Genomic DNA, 17,909 nt, shown 5'->3' with positions numbered 1-17,909 from the left:
ATGTCTTATGGAAGACAATGTTGTATGAGAAATGACTTTAGAGTCAGAGGACATGAGTTTGACCTTATGCAGTTTATTTCACCTTTCTGCACCTTGGTTTCCTCATCTGCAAAATGAAGTTTTTAGATAGCCTCTGAGGTTTCTTCCAACTCTTGGTCAATGAGCATATGATCTTTTCTAGTAAATGGTAAGCTCTATAATGTCAAAGACATGATTTCATTCCTCTTTATTCTTCACAGTGCCTACTTTGTTGTTGTTTAGTCATTTTAGTCATATCTGACTCTTCACAACCCCATTTGGGGTTTTCTTGGCAAAGACACTGGAGTGGTTTGCTATTTCCTTCTCTAATTCATTTTACAGATGAGGAAACTGAGGCAAACAGGGTTAAGTGATTTGTCCAGGGTCATGCAGCTGGTAAGTGTCTGAGGCCAGATTTGAACTCAGGAAGATGAGTCTTCCTGACTTTGAGCTGTGCATTCTATTCACTGTGTCAACTAGCTGCACATAGTACCTAATACAGAACCTCGAAAAGAGATGTGAAAGAAATGTTTTAATGAATGAATACACAGTAAAAGTCAAATACATATGTTTTTTACATTTGAAAATATTTGGTTTGTTTCTATTAATGAAAGGTAACTTGCTTTTCATTAGCCATTTACCAGAATACTCTCATGGTTCACACACTTGCCTATCAGTTAGTGACAGATTCTTCCCCCTTTGCCTAATAATTTATTAAAAACAAAACAAAACAAAACAAAACCGCCCTATCAACTGGGCCAACCATAGAATTTTGGGATACTCCAAGTACGCACAATGGCCCTGTCCTGTTCAACATTTTTATCAGTAATATAAATAAAGGCAAAAAATGGCATGCTTATCAAATTTGCTGATGTCACATGCCTGGGGAGCAGTGGATGCCAGAATCCAAAAAGATAAATGTGAAGGTCTATATTATAATGAATTCACAGATAGAAGTTGAGGGCAGGGCATGACTGGACACAAGTTTTTTTTTGGTTTTTTTTTTTTTAACGCAATTGGGGTTAAGTGACTTGCCCAAGGTCACACAGCTAGTAAGTGTCAAGTGTTTGGTCTTAGGCCGGATCTGAACTCAGGTCCTCCTGACTACAGGGCTGGTGCTCTATCCTAGCTGCCCCTGGACACAAGTCTTTACAAAAAGGCTATGGAGGCTTCAGTGGGTAGCAAATCCAGTATGAGTCACAAGAGTGCTATGCTGGCAAAAAAGGTAATGAAATCTCTGGATTGAGAGGTATGTATCTAGAACTGGGGAGATGAGGGATCTGCCCTTGTCAGATATCTGGATTATTGTGTCTGATTATGGGAAGGACACTAATAAACGGGAGAGCACTTAAATGAGACAAGCCATGAGGATGATATTGGAAGCCATGCCCCATGAAGAATAGCTGAATTTTCTAGGGTTTTTGTTTTGTTCTGTTTTGCCTGGAGAGGAGAATAGTTGGAGAAAGAACATGAAGCCATTTTCAAACATTTAAAGGGCTGCTTTACTGAAGAGGGATCAAACTTTTTCTGCTAAGCCTTAGAGGGGAGGAGGAACAGTAGGTAAAAGTGGCAGAGAGGTGAATTTCATTTTAATTGAAGTATCCACTTCTTAATAATTAGAGCTATCAAAAAGGAGAATGGTAATTTCACAGGGCAGTGACATTGTCAGGCCTATGACTCAGAAAGATTATTTTGGCGGGGACGTAGAGGATGACTAGAAGAATGTATGGAATGTAAACACTAAGAGTAACTGGAAGGCCACTAGAGCAGTTAAAGGTGATGTGCTGGTATTCTCTTTTGGTCCTACACCTGGAAACATCTCTCTTTCCTGTTGTTCTTAGAGACTCTTCATTTTGATAAAGGTATGGCTGATTGGGACTGCCCGATATAGCTGTCCTTGATAAATCTAGAATCTGGTGTTTGAAACCTAGAGTAAGAGGAAAAATAAAGACGAAAAAGTAGTGTCGGTCAAATGAACATGATTCTGAATCAGAAAATCTAAAGTATTCTGGTCACAGGTTATAAAAAACTTGCTGCCTCCAGGTAGCTGTGATTAGGAGAGCATATTATTTCATTTGCAAAACAAAACCCTCTTACCTGCTAATATCTCTGGTGGCTAGTCAGCCAGTCCTGTCTTGTGCCTTAATCCCAGCTGAATTTTTGAACTATGCCACTTTATATGCTATTATCAGCACTAGCATTTTAAACAAATGACAAAAATGACACAAAGACATTTTTCCAATGATGCCATTATTCTTCTTGCGTTTCTCAAGGGCTTGGACTGAATGAACATTAGATTTAGATTCAGGTTTAGAGAATTTTTGGAATGTACTAGTTCTATTACAAGTTGAAAGTCTTATCCGACCAGAGATCACGTGGAATCACTAAATTTTGTTTAGCTCAGTTTGGTGGCACAGTGGATAAATTGCTGGACTTTGAATCAGAAGACCTGGATTCAAATTCTGCCTCAGATAATAGCTGTGAAATCCTGGCAAGTCACTTAGTCTGTTAAGCCTCCATTTCCTCATCTGTAAAATGGAGCTAATAATGGCTATATAATTTATCTCACTTAATTCTTATAACCTTAAAGTATTATATATAGGTAAATTAATATTATATTTTAATATGGAGGGAAAAAAACAAAGCAGCTAGGTGGCACAGTAGATAAAGTGCCAGGCTGAAGTCAAGAAGACTCATCTTCCTGACTTCAAATCTGGCTTCAAACACTTACTGGCTGTGTGATCCTAGGCAAGTCACTTAACCCTGTTTGCCTCAGTTCCTCATCTATAAAATGAACTGGAGAAAGAAAAGGCAAACTATTCCAGTATCTTTGCCAAGAAAACCCCAAATGGGGTCACAAAGAGTCAGATATGACTGAAAAATTATTCAACAACAACAATTAGCAAACAATAGTTTCCTTTCATAGTACAGTTAAAACCTACACCTGTGAATCTGAAACCAAAATGAACTGCACTGAACAGCTTACTTCAAACTAAAATAAGAACAATATTAAAAAAACTTTTTGCAATCTTCCCAAATTAATTTTTAAAATTTTTTTGCAATCACATTTAGGGAAAAACAAATATTAGTCATGTACCTAATGACCTTTCAGTTAACTTGTTATTCAGTCATTTCAGTTTTGTCTGACTCTTTACAACCCTATTTAGGATTTTCTTGGCAAAGATACTGGAGTGGTTTGCCATATTTCCTTCTCCAGATGAGGAACTGAGGCAGACAGGTTAAGTGATTTGCCCAGGGTCACAAGCTATTAAGCGTCTGAGGCCGGATTTAAACTACAGAAGGTGAGTCTTCCTGACCTCAGGCCCAGCAGTCAAGCCACTGTGCCACCCAGCTGCCCCTCAGTTAACTCGAGTATCATGCTAAATATATAGATTTACTCAGACTTTTATTGCCATAACTTCTAGCGTGGGTCAGTAGGCCACCTGGGCCCTGCCACCCTCTGTATGGGCTGAATCCTCAGTACTATCAGCAAACAATACACAGATCCACACAGTGGAAAAGAGAGCCAGTCTCAGAATGAGGAAAACCTGGGTTAAAGTCCTTTCTCTGACAAAGATAAACTGCATGTCCTTGGACAAGTCACCATCTCACATGCCCAGGAAACTTTAAGACTGTAAGTCATAGACAAGTTACTGATGTGGTAGATGGACAGGAAAAGTTATCAAATGATAAAATCAGTTTACTTAACGACTTATTCTGACACTGTCAACTACAGCTAAATATCTCCATACATTTAGTAGCTATTACTTCTTCACTTGTTGGAGATGTACAATGGAAATTCTCAACTTTTTTTCTATCGTGGATCTTTCTGGCAGTCTGGTGAGGTTAATGGACCTCTCCTTGGAATGTCTGGAATGCATAAAATAAAATATGTAGAATTATAATGGAAAGCCATTACATTAAAATCTTTACTTAAATGTTTTAAAAACTCATAGACTGTAGGTTAAGGACTTTTGTTGTAAAAGCAATTCTTAGTTAGATTCTAGTTGAACAAAATGGCCTCTAGAGTCCCTTCCAGGAAACTAATTTTGTGATATCGTGATATAGAAGCAAAGTGCTCTCATTATGTTCAGAGAGAAATAAATGTTTTAGTTAACAAAGAAAAAGACTCTGAGACTAGTGATAAGGTCAGTCTTCTGTCCTTTTCCTAGAGGTATATGGGCCATTAGATATAGTTCCCCAAAACTGTACTAGGTAGAAACCTATTTTATAGTAGGTGTGGCTAATTTTGATGTGAGAAAATCAAGTAAGCATTATGGACACATTTTCTAATCTACAAAGTGAGACAGGGGTGGGATTGGACCAAATGATCTCTTAGGTCTTTTATGGTTCTAACATTCTAGAATTCTGTGCATGCAAAAAGATCAAGAACGCAAGATAGACCTTCAGATTTTCTATTTCTTCCTTTGTCTTGGAACCTGACAGGAAAAATAGTGAAAAGCCCTATAAAAGTAAAAGTCCTATATAGAAGCAAAGTTGTCACTATAGCACAAAAGTAGTAATTAGTGGGGAGCTGGCATAGTATAGTTTGGAGGAACCCACAAATCTTCCTGGCTTTGGAATGAGACCTAGGGTTTTGCCACTTACTACCTATGTCCCCTCAGGTAAAGCATTTAACTTTTCTGGGCCTCAGTTTCCAGATGAGGAGGTTAAATTTGATCAATGGTTCTCAAAGTATGGTCTAGGGACCTTTCAGAGAATCCACAAGGTCAGAATTCTTTGTTATTTTTAATTTTTGTAAATTCTTAATGTGGTGTACTGATTATGACTTACACAACTTTTTAGGGGGCCTCAGTAATTTTTTAGCATGTAAAGGAGTAGTCCTGAGAACCAGTTAACCTTATTAAATTCACTTCCAATTCTAAAATCCTGTGCCCTAGCTCCCTGAATAGAAAATTTAGGTGTTAACTATATCTTCAATTAGGATAATTACAACCCCCAACCAGCCAAACATTGGTGACTCTAAGTCTTTTGCTCTTTTGTTATTAAACTTGATGCTTTCTCACTCTGAAAAGCCCAAGTACTACCTTGTTTTAAGCAACAGCGACAGCTTACTCACACTTTTTAAAAACCAAGATGTCTTTAATCCTTGAAGATACTGCCCCCTGCTGTAAAACAAGCATAGTTGCAGTAGGATTTAGTTCCTACTAAAAAGATGAGAATAAAAATATATACAACCATTAAAGTGATCAAAGATTTTTTTTATTTTGAATATACATGCAAAAACACACCTCTAAGGTATGTATAATTTGGATGTTTTTGTAAATAATATCCTAGGTAATTGATTATTTTATATGTGTGTGTGTGTGTGTGTATGTATGTATAAAATGGAAGTCTTCTGAAGAAAAAAACATACCAATAAGCATTATTATAAACTGTCACAGAACAGTTGTCATTTAGAAAAAAATGAGAAACATATTGAGGGTTTAGCAAATCCCAAATCTGCCAACTGCTATTAACATATTTCACGAGTTCTCTTGGCTCCACGGTATATACCTTGAGATATAGACGCAGATGTTCTTAGAATTAACAACATATGCTATAGCTGAATATCTGAAATTCAAACCACATCACCTTAAAAAAAAAATCCCAAGGCCCATCTATAAAAAAAAAATTGTAAAGTGGGCAATTCTGTACTACATACAAAAAAACCCCAAACAGAAGATATCTACAGATCAAGGACAAGTCATTGACTAGAAGAACTTTTACTAGACTAGGGAATCAAGCAGAAAACAATTAATGATCAGGACAGAAAAGAAAACATCTCTTTACATCACTGGGCAGTGAATACACAGAGGCTAGAAATAAATGACAGCTGTGAATTTTGCCGAGATACTTGTTTAATAAGCACTTTGTATCCTTCCACCCCTTCCCCACTGTCAGAAAAGCTCATCATTGCACACCACCAAAAGCTGAATAAAAAGGGGCTGAGAGAGAATACACACATGTTCTTTATTTAATTTTAAAGTTGTTTCCTTTCCATCTTAAAAGCAAGGGGGGGTAAAAGAAACAGATAACAAAAGGCTTAGCTTTCCCAAGTCAAATATGCAATTCCCTCTATTTTAAAAAAGAATAGGTGGTTAATACAATTTCTAAAAGATGAAAGCAAGGACAGAAAGAGAAACAGAAATAAAAATTTCTCAACTTATTCTAGGTTTTTCCCCCCCTCTTTTTTATTTTTTCCAAACACCCAAATTCCATTTTACAGTAGAAATGCAGACCACTTTGGAAGATAGCAATGGCTCAGAATTATCTAGTGCTTTCTCATTAAGACATCATCATCTTTTTACATTCTACTGAACAGAAAAGCATTGCTTCTACTGGAATAAACTTCTGACCAATCAGACACTTGCTGCAACAGGAACAGAGAAAGCACTCTTCGGTAGCATGCCAGTTAAAATTGTTGTAAGTCACTCGCTGTACTTCTGGATCAATCGCATTATGACATCCTTGACAAATCTGTTGAACAAAGAGGGAAAAAAAAGATTCAAACCAAATAATACTATAATATCTTAATCAAATGTTTTTGATTCAAATTTTAGAAGAGATATACATTAAATATCTGTCTTCTTTACACGCAGGAGATAACCAACTATAGGGGACCTAACTGTAAAAGCTTGAGCAGAAACACTGTCCTTGAAATTCCATGAACTTTTCTTTCAATAATGGTAAAGAATTGAAAACTGAGAGGATGCCTATCAACTAGGGAATGGCTGAACAAACTGTGGTATGATAGTGATGGAATACTATTGTGCTGTAAGAAATGATGAAGGGGATGGTTTCAGAAAAATATGGGAAGACTATTAATAAAAGCTGATACAAAGTGAAGTGAGCAGTACCAGAACATTGTAAATAGTAACAGTAATACTGCAATGATGTGAAAGACTTAACTCTGATCAATACAATGATCCATGAAAATTCCAATAGACTCATGATGAAAAATGCTATCCACTCCAAAAAGAGAAGTGATGAACTCTGAGTGCAGACTGAAGGATATATTTTTGTCACTTTATTTTTTCTTGCTTTTTTTGCCCCACAACAAGGCTCATGTGGAAATGTTTTATATGACTTTATATGTATAATTAATTTGTCATATTTTTGCCTTCTCAATGAGTGAGGGAGGGGAGCAGGGTAGAGGAAAGAATTTGGAAATGAAAATAAAATTAAAAGAAATATGAAAAAACCCATGAGTTTTGATCATTGTGACAAATATAAGAAAAAGAATTATTTAGTCTTTCTCCTACTTCTAGGAAAATATTTCCTAGGTACCCTGCCTGAATTATATTGGTTTTGATTCTATTACAAGCAATTAAGATGCACAATAGTTCACTATAAACTGTAGTACCCATCTAAAAAAGGATTTTCATGCTTCATTAGAGCTGTAATTAGGCAGATCTCACTTATTATATAAAGAATACTTATTAAAACCTGTAGTTCTTATAGACAATATTGAATGGATATTAAAGGTGATTGAAGATTTCACTTAAAAGGACCGACAATATTTGAGAACTGGCTTTGCAGAAGTTATGTAGTGATATAGAATAAACTACACATGTATTTGGAAATGAGTATTATTTTAAAAACTACTGATTTCACAGGGAAAATTTGGTGAGCAGCTTTTAAGTGAAAGGGGTGCATCATTCAGAGGCAAGAAGGTCTGATTTAAGAGACTGAGAGGTAGAGAAGACAGAGGCTATGGTTGGTGTGTTGAGGAATTTGCAGAACCTAACTGAGAAGGAAGGAAACAGCAGGGGGCAAAAACAACTTGTGGGAACTGCTTTAAGAGACCAGCAGCGGGAGCTGCTGCTGACAAAAAAAAGGGGGCCAGTTCCTGATTGGCTGAAGGTGTAGCTAGTGCCTTTTAGCATCACCTAGTGCTTGAGAGGTGAAACCTCCTAAAAGAGCTTGTGGTCCTTTTCTGCTCCCTCTAGTGAGGGAATGAGAAGAAAGACTAGTATTGTAGCTGCTCTGCTATAGATTCTGCAGTATAAAAGGAAAACTGGCTAGGCTGATTTCCCTTGCTCAGAGTGTCAACCAAAGCTCTTTGTTGTGAGCTATGTTCAGACTGGACAACACTGTATCCTGACGAGTGAATGACTGACTGCCTGGGATGGTCCATATAGACCAGAGATTGCCATACTGAAGAGTTTTTTTTTTCCCAATTCTGATTCTTAGATTTAAAGGGAACTACTATTTACAGTAGGAGGTAACACTGTCTACCATTTTAAGGGTGATTTTTACATTGAAAGACCTTGTAAATGCTATGTTTCCAGAAAAGAAGAGGATCTGCCCAACTGGGGAGCAGTGAGAACCAAGAAACAAGAAGGTAACAGAGAATTGGGGTCACGTGATGGATATGTTCCTGAATGGACCAATGACATCAAAGATTCCAATCCAGACTAGTAAATTATCCAGAACATATGGGTTTTTCCTTCTTCCTGTGCTTTCCTACCAGGTATACGTAAATGCATGTCAACTCCTCCCCTCAGATACTGGGTGCAATGGTACGATGGAAGAAAGATGTGGTATAGGGGTGTGATGGAGAGGGAGAGGATGTATATGACCTCAAGTACAAGGGAACAGGTTAGGATGGAAAGGAATAGAATCAACAAGACATTGAACAACTTGAGAAAGGAGAGAGCATAAGCTGGGGACTTAAAAATAACTGTCACTGAAATATGGATACGATGATGCATCTGGATGGAGCAAACCTCAAAGGAGGAGAGATTGCTAAAGTGGTGTTTTCTTTGGAGTTCTAGGTAGTTCTCTATGTCTTTCCAACCTCTGAGAATCTTCCACAGGGAGTCCACCTGATGGGCTTGGGGTATGAGTGTGTGTCATGTCTACATATTTTAATACAGCTTAGATACTAATGAAGCAAGTGAACTGTCCTTCAGTTATTCCTTGCTATTGCCTATTTTTTCCTGGTCTTGCATCTTTCTGATTATAGCCTCCAAGCTGCTTATCTTATACAATTTTTATAATCTGTTGCATCCTGCACATGTTTGCCAAGTGCCTGTAAGCTGTCCTTTGGGTGACCTTCAACTTTAATTCTTCAGATGCTGGGTATCCCTAATTTGCAGCCACACGGCATCATGGACGAACTCTAATGTTAAAAGACGAGTCTTTGTTTTGGCTTGTCGTCAAAGCACTGGACAATATCCCAAATGCAATTCAGCCCAAGCATTTCCTCCTCCAATTCAGGCATCTTTTCACTGTCCATGTGCAACATCTGTACAAGATATATGTCCTTATATTTTATTTTATTGGTTTTTTAATGTATTTTAATGGTTTATTTATGCTTAGCATCATCTAGATAATAGGCATTCTTCAGTGGTGTGGTTTTCCCTGGATGGATAGTTAGGCCAAACTTCTTTGAGCAATTAAGGATCTCATTTGGAAGGCACCTCAGTGTCCTGGGGCTTGATGCAATCAGCATAATATCATTCACAATCAGAAACATCTGAAGGACTTTGCCATCTCTATGGAATCCTTCCTTTCTTTGGACTCAGTCGTGGACCTTCTCCATGACAAAAGCAAACACCTTTGGTAAGCAAGTCTCCCTGTTTTGTGTCTCATTTGATATGAATAATAAGGTTGTCAAAGTACTTTCTAATATTACATCTACCAAGGAGTCTTGTGTGATTTTCTTGTATGCATGGAAGATGCTTCATTGGAAGCCTGTTGCTCTACTGAATCATGATGATTGATGATTGATGTGGTCTGATGTATAATGTAGCAAAAGGCTACTGGCTCCCTATCATATTTTTCATCTAGGATGCCCCAGATGTATGTGTAGAGGATTCTCAGGGAAATTTTGTAGAGATAAGAAAACAGTCTTGGTGGTTACCAATACTCTGCTACTTTTTTTTTTTTAATATTAGTAAGTTCTGAGGTTTTTGCCAAGCTTTTAGTATCCTCATCACTAGGAAAATGCCAGTGTTAAAAAGATAAAAGCTTTTATGTCAAAGAGAAGCTAGGGACTGCTGAAAATGCTGTGTAGCCAGGCATGGTGGCACATACCTATAATCCCTGTTCCTGAGGGAGGCTGAGGGCAGCGAGTTACTTGAATTCAAGAGCTCTGAACTACAATACGGCTAAAGCTCTTTTTATGTCTCCATTAATTCTGGCAAAAATATGGTGAGCCTCTGGGAACGGAGGGCCACTAGACCTACTTCTAAGATGGGGCAAACCAGTCCAGATCTGAAAAGTAAAACAGGTTAAAAACTTCTGTGCCAATCAGTGCTGGGATCCAGCTGTGGAATGGTCACTGTGCTTGCAGACTGGGCAAGAAAAACTATTTAACTATCTAGGCCAGGCCCCTCATTAATTTCATACTGAGTTAGTTCACAGTCAATCTGCAAGGCCTGTCCAAGATAAATTTCCTTACAAACTAATAAGAGATAGGCTGCCCACCCAACCGTATGTCATAATCCGGGTGAAAAGTGTTCTTTATCCACTTCTTTTTTTCCTGTGTAGACTGTAAGGCTGACCTCTCGTAGGGTAATAAAACTCACTGAAGAGGGCCCATGTTATTTGGGAGCTTAATGCAACCACCACAATGTCACTTGCAAACAGGAATATCTGGAATATTTTGTCATCTCTTTTTTTTTTTAATTTAATATTTTGTTTTTCCCCAGTTACATGTAAAAACAATTTTCAACATTCGTTTTTTAAAATTTTCAGTTCCAAATTCATATTTTGCCATCTCGAAGAAATCCCTTCTTCTATTCCTGTTTTTATCTTTTACTTGATATTAACAGAGAGCCAGTTAGAAAAGGAAGCCCATATAATCTTAATATGTTCATGAGAGGCATCTTATTGGAAAAGAGCCTTTAATGAGGCATATACTGTTTTGTAATATAAAAAAAATAAGCACAGGAAGATTTTGTACTCTACTTTTTAGTCAACTGTGACTGAAGGAACTATAATCTGTGAAAGCCTCCCTAATTCCTTCCATCTTCAAGGGCTCCCTAGATCTGCCTTGCACATAGTAGATACTTGATAAATGTGTGCTGGATTGAATAAAAGATTTCAAAGGCATGATTAGTAAAAAGTTTTTGGTAATAATTTAATCAGTGGGTTTTCTTTTATTCTTTTGAGTATCCTTCTTCTTAAAGAAAGTTTGAAAATCATGCCTAAATTAAGAAATTAAGTTTATACTGCCTTTTTCTTATGCTTTCTTCAGCAACGAAATACTACTACTACTAATAATAATAAAACACCTGGTTTTCCCTTTGTTCTACAACAGAAAGCAGTAAGTTGTCAAAACTGAGAACTCTCATGCATTCAAGGGCCTGAATGCTTTCATTTGATGAATGGAATGTGAATCCTTTTTGTGTTGCTTAAAAAGCAAACAAAAGCTGAGAGGGCAATTATGAGGACTGGCTTTTGAAAAAGTCTTAACATCACAAAGAACCATTAGTAGCACCCTAGGAAAACTGTAGAATCCATCAGGAATATGGAGCTGATTATTTCTTTGCTTGGGCTTCAATTTTCTGGACTCTTTGCTACCTTAGGATCTTTTCCCTTCTTATTGCCCCTGCTCTTATTATTTTACATTTATACATTTGTTGTTCAGTCATTTTCCAGTTGTATACAACTCTTTGTGACCCCATTTGAGGTTTCCTTGACAAAGATACTGGAGCAGTTTGCCATTTCCTTCTCCAGCTCGTGTTAATAAGGAAACTGAGGCAAACAGGATTAAGTGACTAGCCCAGGGTTACACAGCTAATCACTCCATCCACTGTACCACCCAGCTGCCCCATACATGTGTACATAACAGGAGATAGAAAACTGATGGAACCCCAAGAAAGAATCATTTTGCATTCTGGAGGAAAGAGAAATTGACTGTTTTCTTCTCTTTGCTTCAAGGTTCTGAATTTGTTCTGCATTAAACCTCTTGAACTATATGCAATTGACTGAGTTTTCTGCCACTAACTGAGCTTTATCTCCTTGTTCATGTGTGCTAAAGGAAGTGACAAAATCTGAAACAAGCTAAAGTTAGTATCATTAATTATTAGAAATCTATCCAAAAATTGCCCTTGTAATGAATCATGAAGTCATAAATGAGTGGTTTGGAGATGATAACAGAATTAAGATACTTAAATATTTAAGTCATCTCAATGTAGACTTGAAGTATACACTTCAAATTCTTTTGCAACCCATACCCTTACCAAAAACAATCCATATACTGCTAAATTATTTTTCAAATTCCAGGTAGTGGTCCTAACAAAGAGGTGATGGGATCAAGGTTTTGAGATTGAGACATCTATGTATTTATTTTTATATGATTATTCATATTTATTACAAGAGTGTTGTTTTTTTCTTTGGAGGAAGGTTGAAAAGAAATGTTTATTAATTGAAAAAAATACAATTAATTTAAAAAAGAAATGAACATTCCAGGTGATATATAATAGATAAAGAGTCCATATACAAAATTTCATTTATAACAACAAAAAAAGCAATCAGACTCTTTAGAATTTACCAGAGTAGGTTCTGACTTATATATATATGAATGAATTAGCCTTTAAATTAAGCCTTATTAAGACTCTACCATAGTAAGAACAGTGAAGGAACTCACCAGTGGTGCCTGTTCAACAAACTCTTTCTGTTTAAATTCCTTGGGTACAACACTTCACATTAAGATCTCCTAGAGAAGCCACATGCTTCCTGCTCAGCAGAGCCTTTTGCTTTCCGTTCCTAAGTTCTAGACGTATGTAGATACTTTATTGTGCTACAGGATGTTAGAGGTAATTGTGTCTCCAAATGAGTTCTTACCACAGCATGGTTCCTCACGTAGCAAGGCTTGCATATGGGTTTGTTATTGACCATAACATAGATTTCCCCAGCAAGAACGCAGTCACAATCAAAGCAGCAGAAATGTTTCAGATGCCAACTCTGATTCTCTGCCTGGGTATATTCATTGCTGAATATCAACTAGAAAAATGACAACAACAACAAAAAAAAAAAAACAAAGAAAAAAGTCAATTTTTCCCTTTAGTCCTTTTTAGCTCTAAAAACCCATTTGGCAAAGCACTTATGATTGGATTCACTGACCCAATAAAGTATTTAGATACAATCAATTTGAGAGGCAGTATCACAGGGGTGTTAACCTTGAAAGTTAGTTCAAGTACCATCCCTAACACACATTGATTGTGTGACCATAGGCAAGTTGATTAAACTCTTGGAGCCCCTGGTTACCAACTTTCCAAGATAATATGTTACCAGAATGTGACAGCTTCCATACAGGAATTCCCCACAGGATTGCTTTCCCTGTCCTCCTAGCCCCTCAATTTCCAAACATGCTACCTTTTCTTATGTTTCATAGCTTGAAAAAGAACACCTAAGGTCTGACCAGTCATCTCAATACATATTAACACAGTTTTCTTTGTATTTTCAACTATTAAACATCCATCATAAGTTCTCCCATCTATGTGACATGGGAGCTCAGAATGAATTAGAAGTCATTAAGTACCAATTCTTTGATAGATAAATAAAGCACATTTTAACTTGAACACAGATTTTAAGTGCCTTCTCTCTATGGTTATATCACTGAAGAGGACAGCTTGGTACTACAGTAGATAATGAGTGTGTGTGTGTGTGTGCGCGCGCGCGCGCGCGCACACATGGTCAGTCCCAGGACTCTCTTACCTCATCACACCCAGCACACCGGGGTTTCTCACTGTCACAGTAATGCCTGCCACAATACAGCTTCCCATTCTTCCAAAAATAGATCATGTCTACCAGAAGCTCACTGCAGGTGCTACAAACGAAACAGGCAGGGTGCCAGAATTTGTCATACCCAGCTCTCTCGGCATAAACTGCGGGATCACCTTCTTTCATGCTCTGCTTGCAGCAATAGCAGGACTGAAATGGACACCACGTGGAAAAATGAAAATCATGCTACTCACAATCCTAATACACACATCAGATTTCACTAGGAATTCACATCATTCATTCATTCACACATTCAGAGCTGCTGTCACTTGATACAATGAAGACAAAGAATCATGTAACATCCCCGATATTCCATGTCTTGCTCTTTTCATCTCTGTCCAAACAACTGGACTATTACTTCTTCCTACTAATATATCTACAAAAAATACTGATCTACCAAAGCTAATATGAAGCAGTGAATCACCCATGAAAGATTAAAAAAAAAAAAAGTAATTTAACTAAATTTGTGAAATTAAACAATCCCATCTCATTCACATCCCACATCACCACTTTGCAATGAAAAAAGAAAACAATTTATGTTTATATTAGAGGTTCTTAACCTGGGGTAAGTATTTTTTTTAATTTTCATAACTATATTCTAATATAAATGATTTTCTTCATAATTCTATGCATTTTAAAACATTATTCTGAGGAGTCCATAGACTTCAGCAGCCTGCCAAAGGGTTCCATAACACAAAAGAGATTTAGATAAGGTAGAGATCTTCCCCTCCCTTTTGTGTTTAGCTTTAAGAAAGTGATCTATGATAAATGGGAATCTGTCCCACAAATAAGAGAGGCAGCATGGGTCTAGTGCACAAATTCCCAAAGTGGGCGATACCACCTCCGGGTGGGTGCTAGAATGATCCAAGGAAGGTGGTAGTAGCCCCAGGTACAAATAAGGGGGCAGTGGAAGCATAAGGAAAGAAGACAAGAGAAGAAAATTTTGAAAAACCATTTGTACATGTTTCATCTGTTGTATAACAGAGTTAAAGTGTTAATGATTACATTATTTTCCAAATAAACACACAAAATGCAAGGTAAAACTGATCAGTGGTCAAGTCTGCTGGCAGGTCTTAACAAGCAAGTGTTGGCAGGTGAGCATGCAGTGCATCGTCAGAAGTCCAGCATGCATCAGCAGGAATATGTGCATGTAATGACTTGTTTACAATATGATACTATATGGTTACGTGATGTAATATTGGGTCATCAAAATTTCAATGCAGGAAAAACCCCACAAATTTACAATAAATTATTAAATTTAAGATGCGTCATTTAAAAAAACATACTTTTTTTGAAATGATGCAATTTTTAAAAAAACATTAAAGGGTTAAAGAAAATAGATTTTCAGAAGAGTGCTGAGTAACTTTTTTTTTAAAGGAAGTGGTAGGCCAAATAAGTTTGGGAACCTCTGGTCTAGTGGACAGAGGGGCAGCCTAGGAATAAGAGTGTGACCAAAAACCTTTCTCTGGACACATACGGCTGTCTGTGTGACCTTATGCAGGTCACTTAATCTGTGTCTCAGGCAACTTCTCTAAGACTAGAAATCTATTTGCATGGATGGAGGGATTTTCTTCATTGGTAGTTGAAATTTCATCACACAGGTCTGCTCCATGTAATCAGGAGGTAATTATTCATTTTATAAAAAGGGTTCTTGATCATAGAAAAGCATTCATCTAGGATTTCTTTAGAGAATTCACATCCTAATACATTTGAAAATAAAATAAACTTATAAAAAGATTTGACTCATACACAATTTCCCTATTAATTACTTATATCTGTTTTTACACATTGAAAAGTACAGTGGATGAGTCAGATCTTTCTTTTGTCTCACTTTTAAAAAAAAGATCAAATTGTTACATAATCTGCTGGTAACTGAGGACGAGGCTGGGCACACTAAAGAGAAAACAATAAGAAATTAAAAGCATCAAATGAAGAGTTGCTTAATTAGCAGAGGCAGCAGGAATCAAATGGAGACAGGAAAAGAAAAGTACTCAGTAAAACTAAATACCAGCACAGTTAATGGTGAAAGGAAAGACAGGGAAGATGACTCTGGTCACCTGCAAAAGCAAGCAAGAAATCTACAAAAAAGCACACTCTGGAAAAGGGCTGGGGAACCTGCAGCCTTGAGGCCACACGTGGCCCTCTAGGTCCTCAAGTGTGGTCCTTTGACTGAATTTTCACCAGTAAAATTAATGGGTTGGATTAAACTTGAAGTTTTGTTTCTGTCAAAAGTCTGAGCTTGAGGACCTAGAGGACCACATGTGGTCTTAAGGCCACAGGTTCCCCACTGCTGATAGAATATTTAACAACTGGTTTGCTTGGTTCATCTCACTATCTATGTACATATAATCTTATGGTACAGGTATGCTGTAGCATTTACTGGAAAAGGGAATTAAATAAATATTACGAATGTGGCCTCTCTTAGGATAGAGGATCATAAATTTATAGTGTTCTGCCTCAGTCTCCTCATCTGTAAAATGAGCTGTTGTGGGGGCAAAAGTAATGAATATTTGCAAAGTTCTTTGAAAATCTTAAAGCACTATATCAACGCTAGCTATTTGGAAGTCTGTTTCACTCTTAACATTGCTATGATGATTTACATCAAAACCACCATTACATAAAAATCATTGTATGCCTATATAAAATCTTATACATGAAATTTATTGGGAAAGAGTAATGAAATGATACTAGGAAGGTTGCTTCTCTTAGAATACAGAATCACATAGATTTAGAATTGAAGACAGCATACCAGGCCATGAAGTCAATCAGCTTCATTTTACAGATGAGGAAACTGAGGCACGGAAAAGTTAAGTTACTTGCCTAGAATCACAAAGATCATAAATATCTAATACAAGATTTGAACCTAAGTATTCCTGATTCCCAGTACAGTATATTGACAGCACTTTAACTAGTAGAGTTTAAAAATATACACCTTATTTCTCTGATATCTTTTTCTATATTTGGTACATTTACTGTGAAAATAATAATAGCAAATATTTATGTAGCACTTTAAGGTTTGCAAAGAGCTTTACATATGCTATTTCATTTAATCCTTAAAACAACTCTGGGTGAGAAGCCATTTTACAGATGAGGAAACTGAAGCACTCAGAATTTGTGATTTGCCCAAGACCACACCGCTGAATATCTGAAGCAGAGGTTAATCAGGTCTTCGTGACTCCAAATCATCACTCAAGGCACTGTGGCCTTAAGAGAAAATTGGAATTTTATTCTTATTCTGCCACTAAATTAGCAGTATGAATGACTTTGGGAGTTAATTTAAAAGCAGTTTGGTGGCATGCTGGGCCTAGAGTCAGAAAGAACAGAGTTCAAATCCAGCCTCAGATACTTACTAGTTGTGTGACCCTGAGCCAGTCACTTAACCTCTATCTGCCTCAGTTTACTCAAGAGTAAAATAGGGAAAATAATATCATCTCCCTCCAGGATTGTTTTGAGGACTAAATAAGAGTCATAAAGTGACATAGTATTAATCATACAGTAGGTGATTAATAATTGCTTATTTCCTTTCTTCGAAGCTATTTATCTACTCCGAACTTCGGTTTTATCATTTATAAAAAGAGGAAGCTATCTGGATTTTATCTTTATAGGCCTATCAAAATCTAAAATTATGTAACTAAATAACTGTAAAACCCTTGGCTTAGGAATCAAGAGAGCCAAGTCAAGTTCTGTCCTTCTTCTAATTGTCTGCATGACTTTGAACCAATCATTTAAACTCTCTGAGCCCCAGTTTTCTCACCAGTCAAACTAATGGGTTAGATTAAATTAGGTATTAAACTTGGGTCTGTGAACTTTTAAAAAATATTGATAACTATATTTTGATGTTATTGCTTCCTCTGAATACCTACATATCGTATCTTATGCATTTGAAAACATTTTTCTGAGAAGGGGACTATAGGCTTCACCTAAGTGCCAAAGGGATCGATGATACAAAAGAAGGTGAACAAGTCACAGAATAAATGATCCCTTGGGTCTGTTATTTCTCTAAAGCTCTAATATTCTGTGAAAACAGTACAGACTGTTTAGAGAGTCATAGGGACCAGCGTGTGCTCTCCTGTCTCTGCTCTCACCCAGGCGTTCCCGTCCTACCCTGGGCCTCCAGATCCTAAGGTTTGAGTTAATATAATGTTTGACCA

General features: G+C 37.0%; 1 protein-coding gene and 1 long non-coding RNA gene across 3 annotated transcripts in view; one reads left to right on the top strand and one right to left on the bottom strand.

The window, feature by feature from the left end:
- Positions 1-9,889, top strand: part of LOC114030238 — a 61,378-nt gene extending 51,489 nt beyond the window's left edge. For both annotated transcript variants that reach the window (XR_003567578.1, XR_003567577.1), the window contains exon 4: positions 8,313-9,889. This is a non-coding gene — a long non-coding RNA (uncharacterized LOC114030238). The remainder of the gene's footprint in view (positions 1-8,312) is intronic.
- TES (testin LIM domain protein) overlaps positions 5,975-17,909 on the bottom strand; it is a 34,616-nt gene continuing 22,681 nt past the window's right edge. Inside the window, exons 4-6 of the mRNA XM_027845029.1 lie at positions 13,693-13,908; positions 12,820-12,978; positions 5,975-6,498 (exon numbers count right to left, since the gene is read on the bottom strand). Coding sequence (XP_027700830.1) covers positions 6,307-6,498; positions 12,820-12,978; positions 13,693-13,908 — 567 coding nt within the window. The 3' untranslated portion in view covers positions 5,975-6,306. The remainder of the gene's footprint in view (positions 6,499-12,819; positions 12,979-13,692; positions 13,909-17,909) is intronic.

This window comes from Vombatus ursinus, unplaced genomic scaffold, assembly GCF_900497805.2.
Source record: "Vombatus ursinus unplaced genomic scaffold, bare-nosed wombat genome assembly UNPS02014946.1, whole genome shotgun sequence".
NCBI lineage: Eukaryota > Metazoa > Chordata > Mammalia > Diprotodontia > Vombatidae > Vombatus > Vombatus ursinus.
Note: the sequence above shows the minus strand (reverse complement) of the source record. Positions and strands in the feature narration are given on the sequence as shown.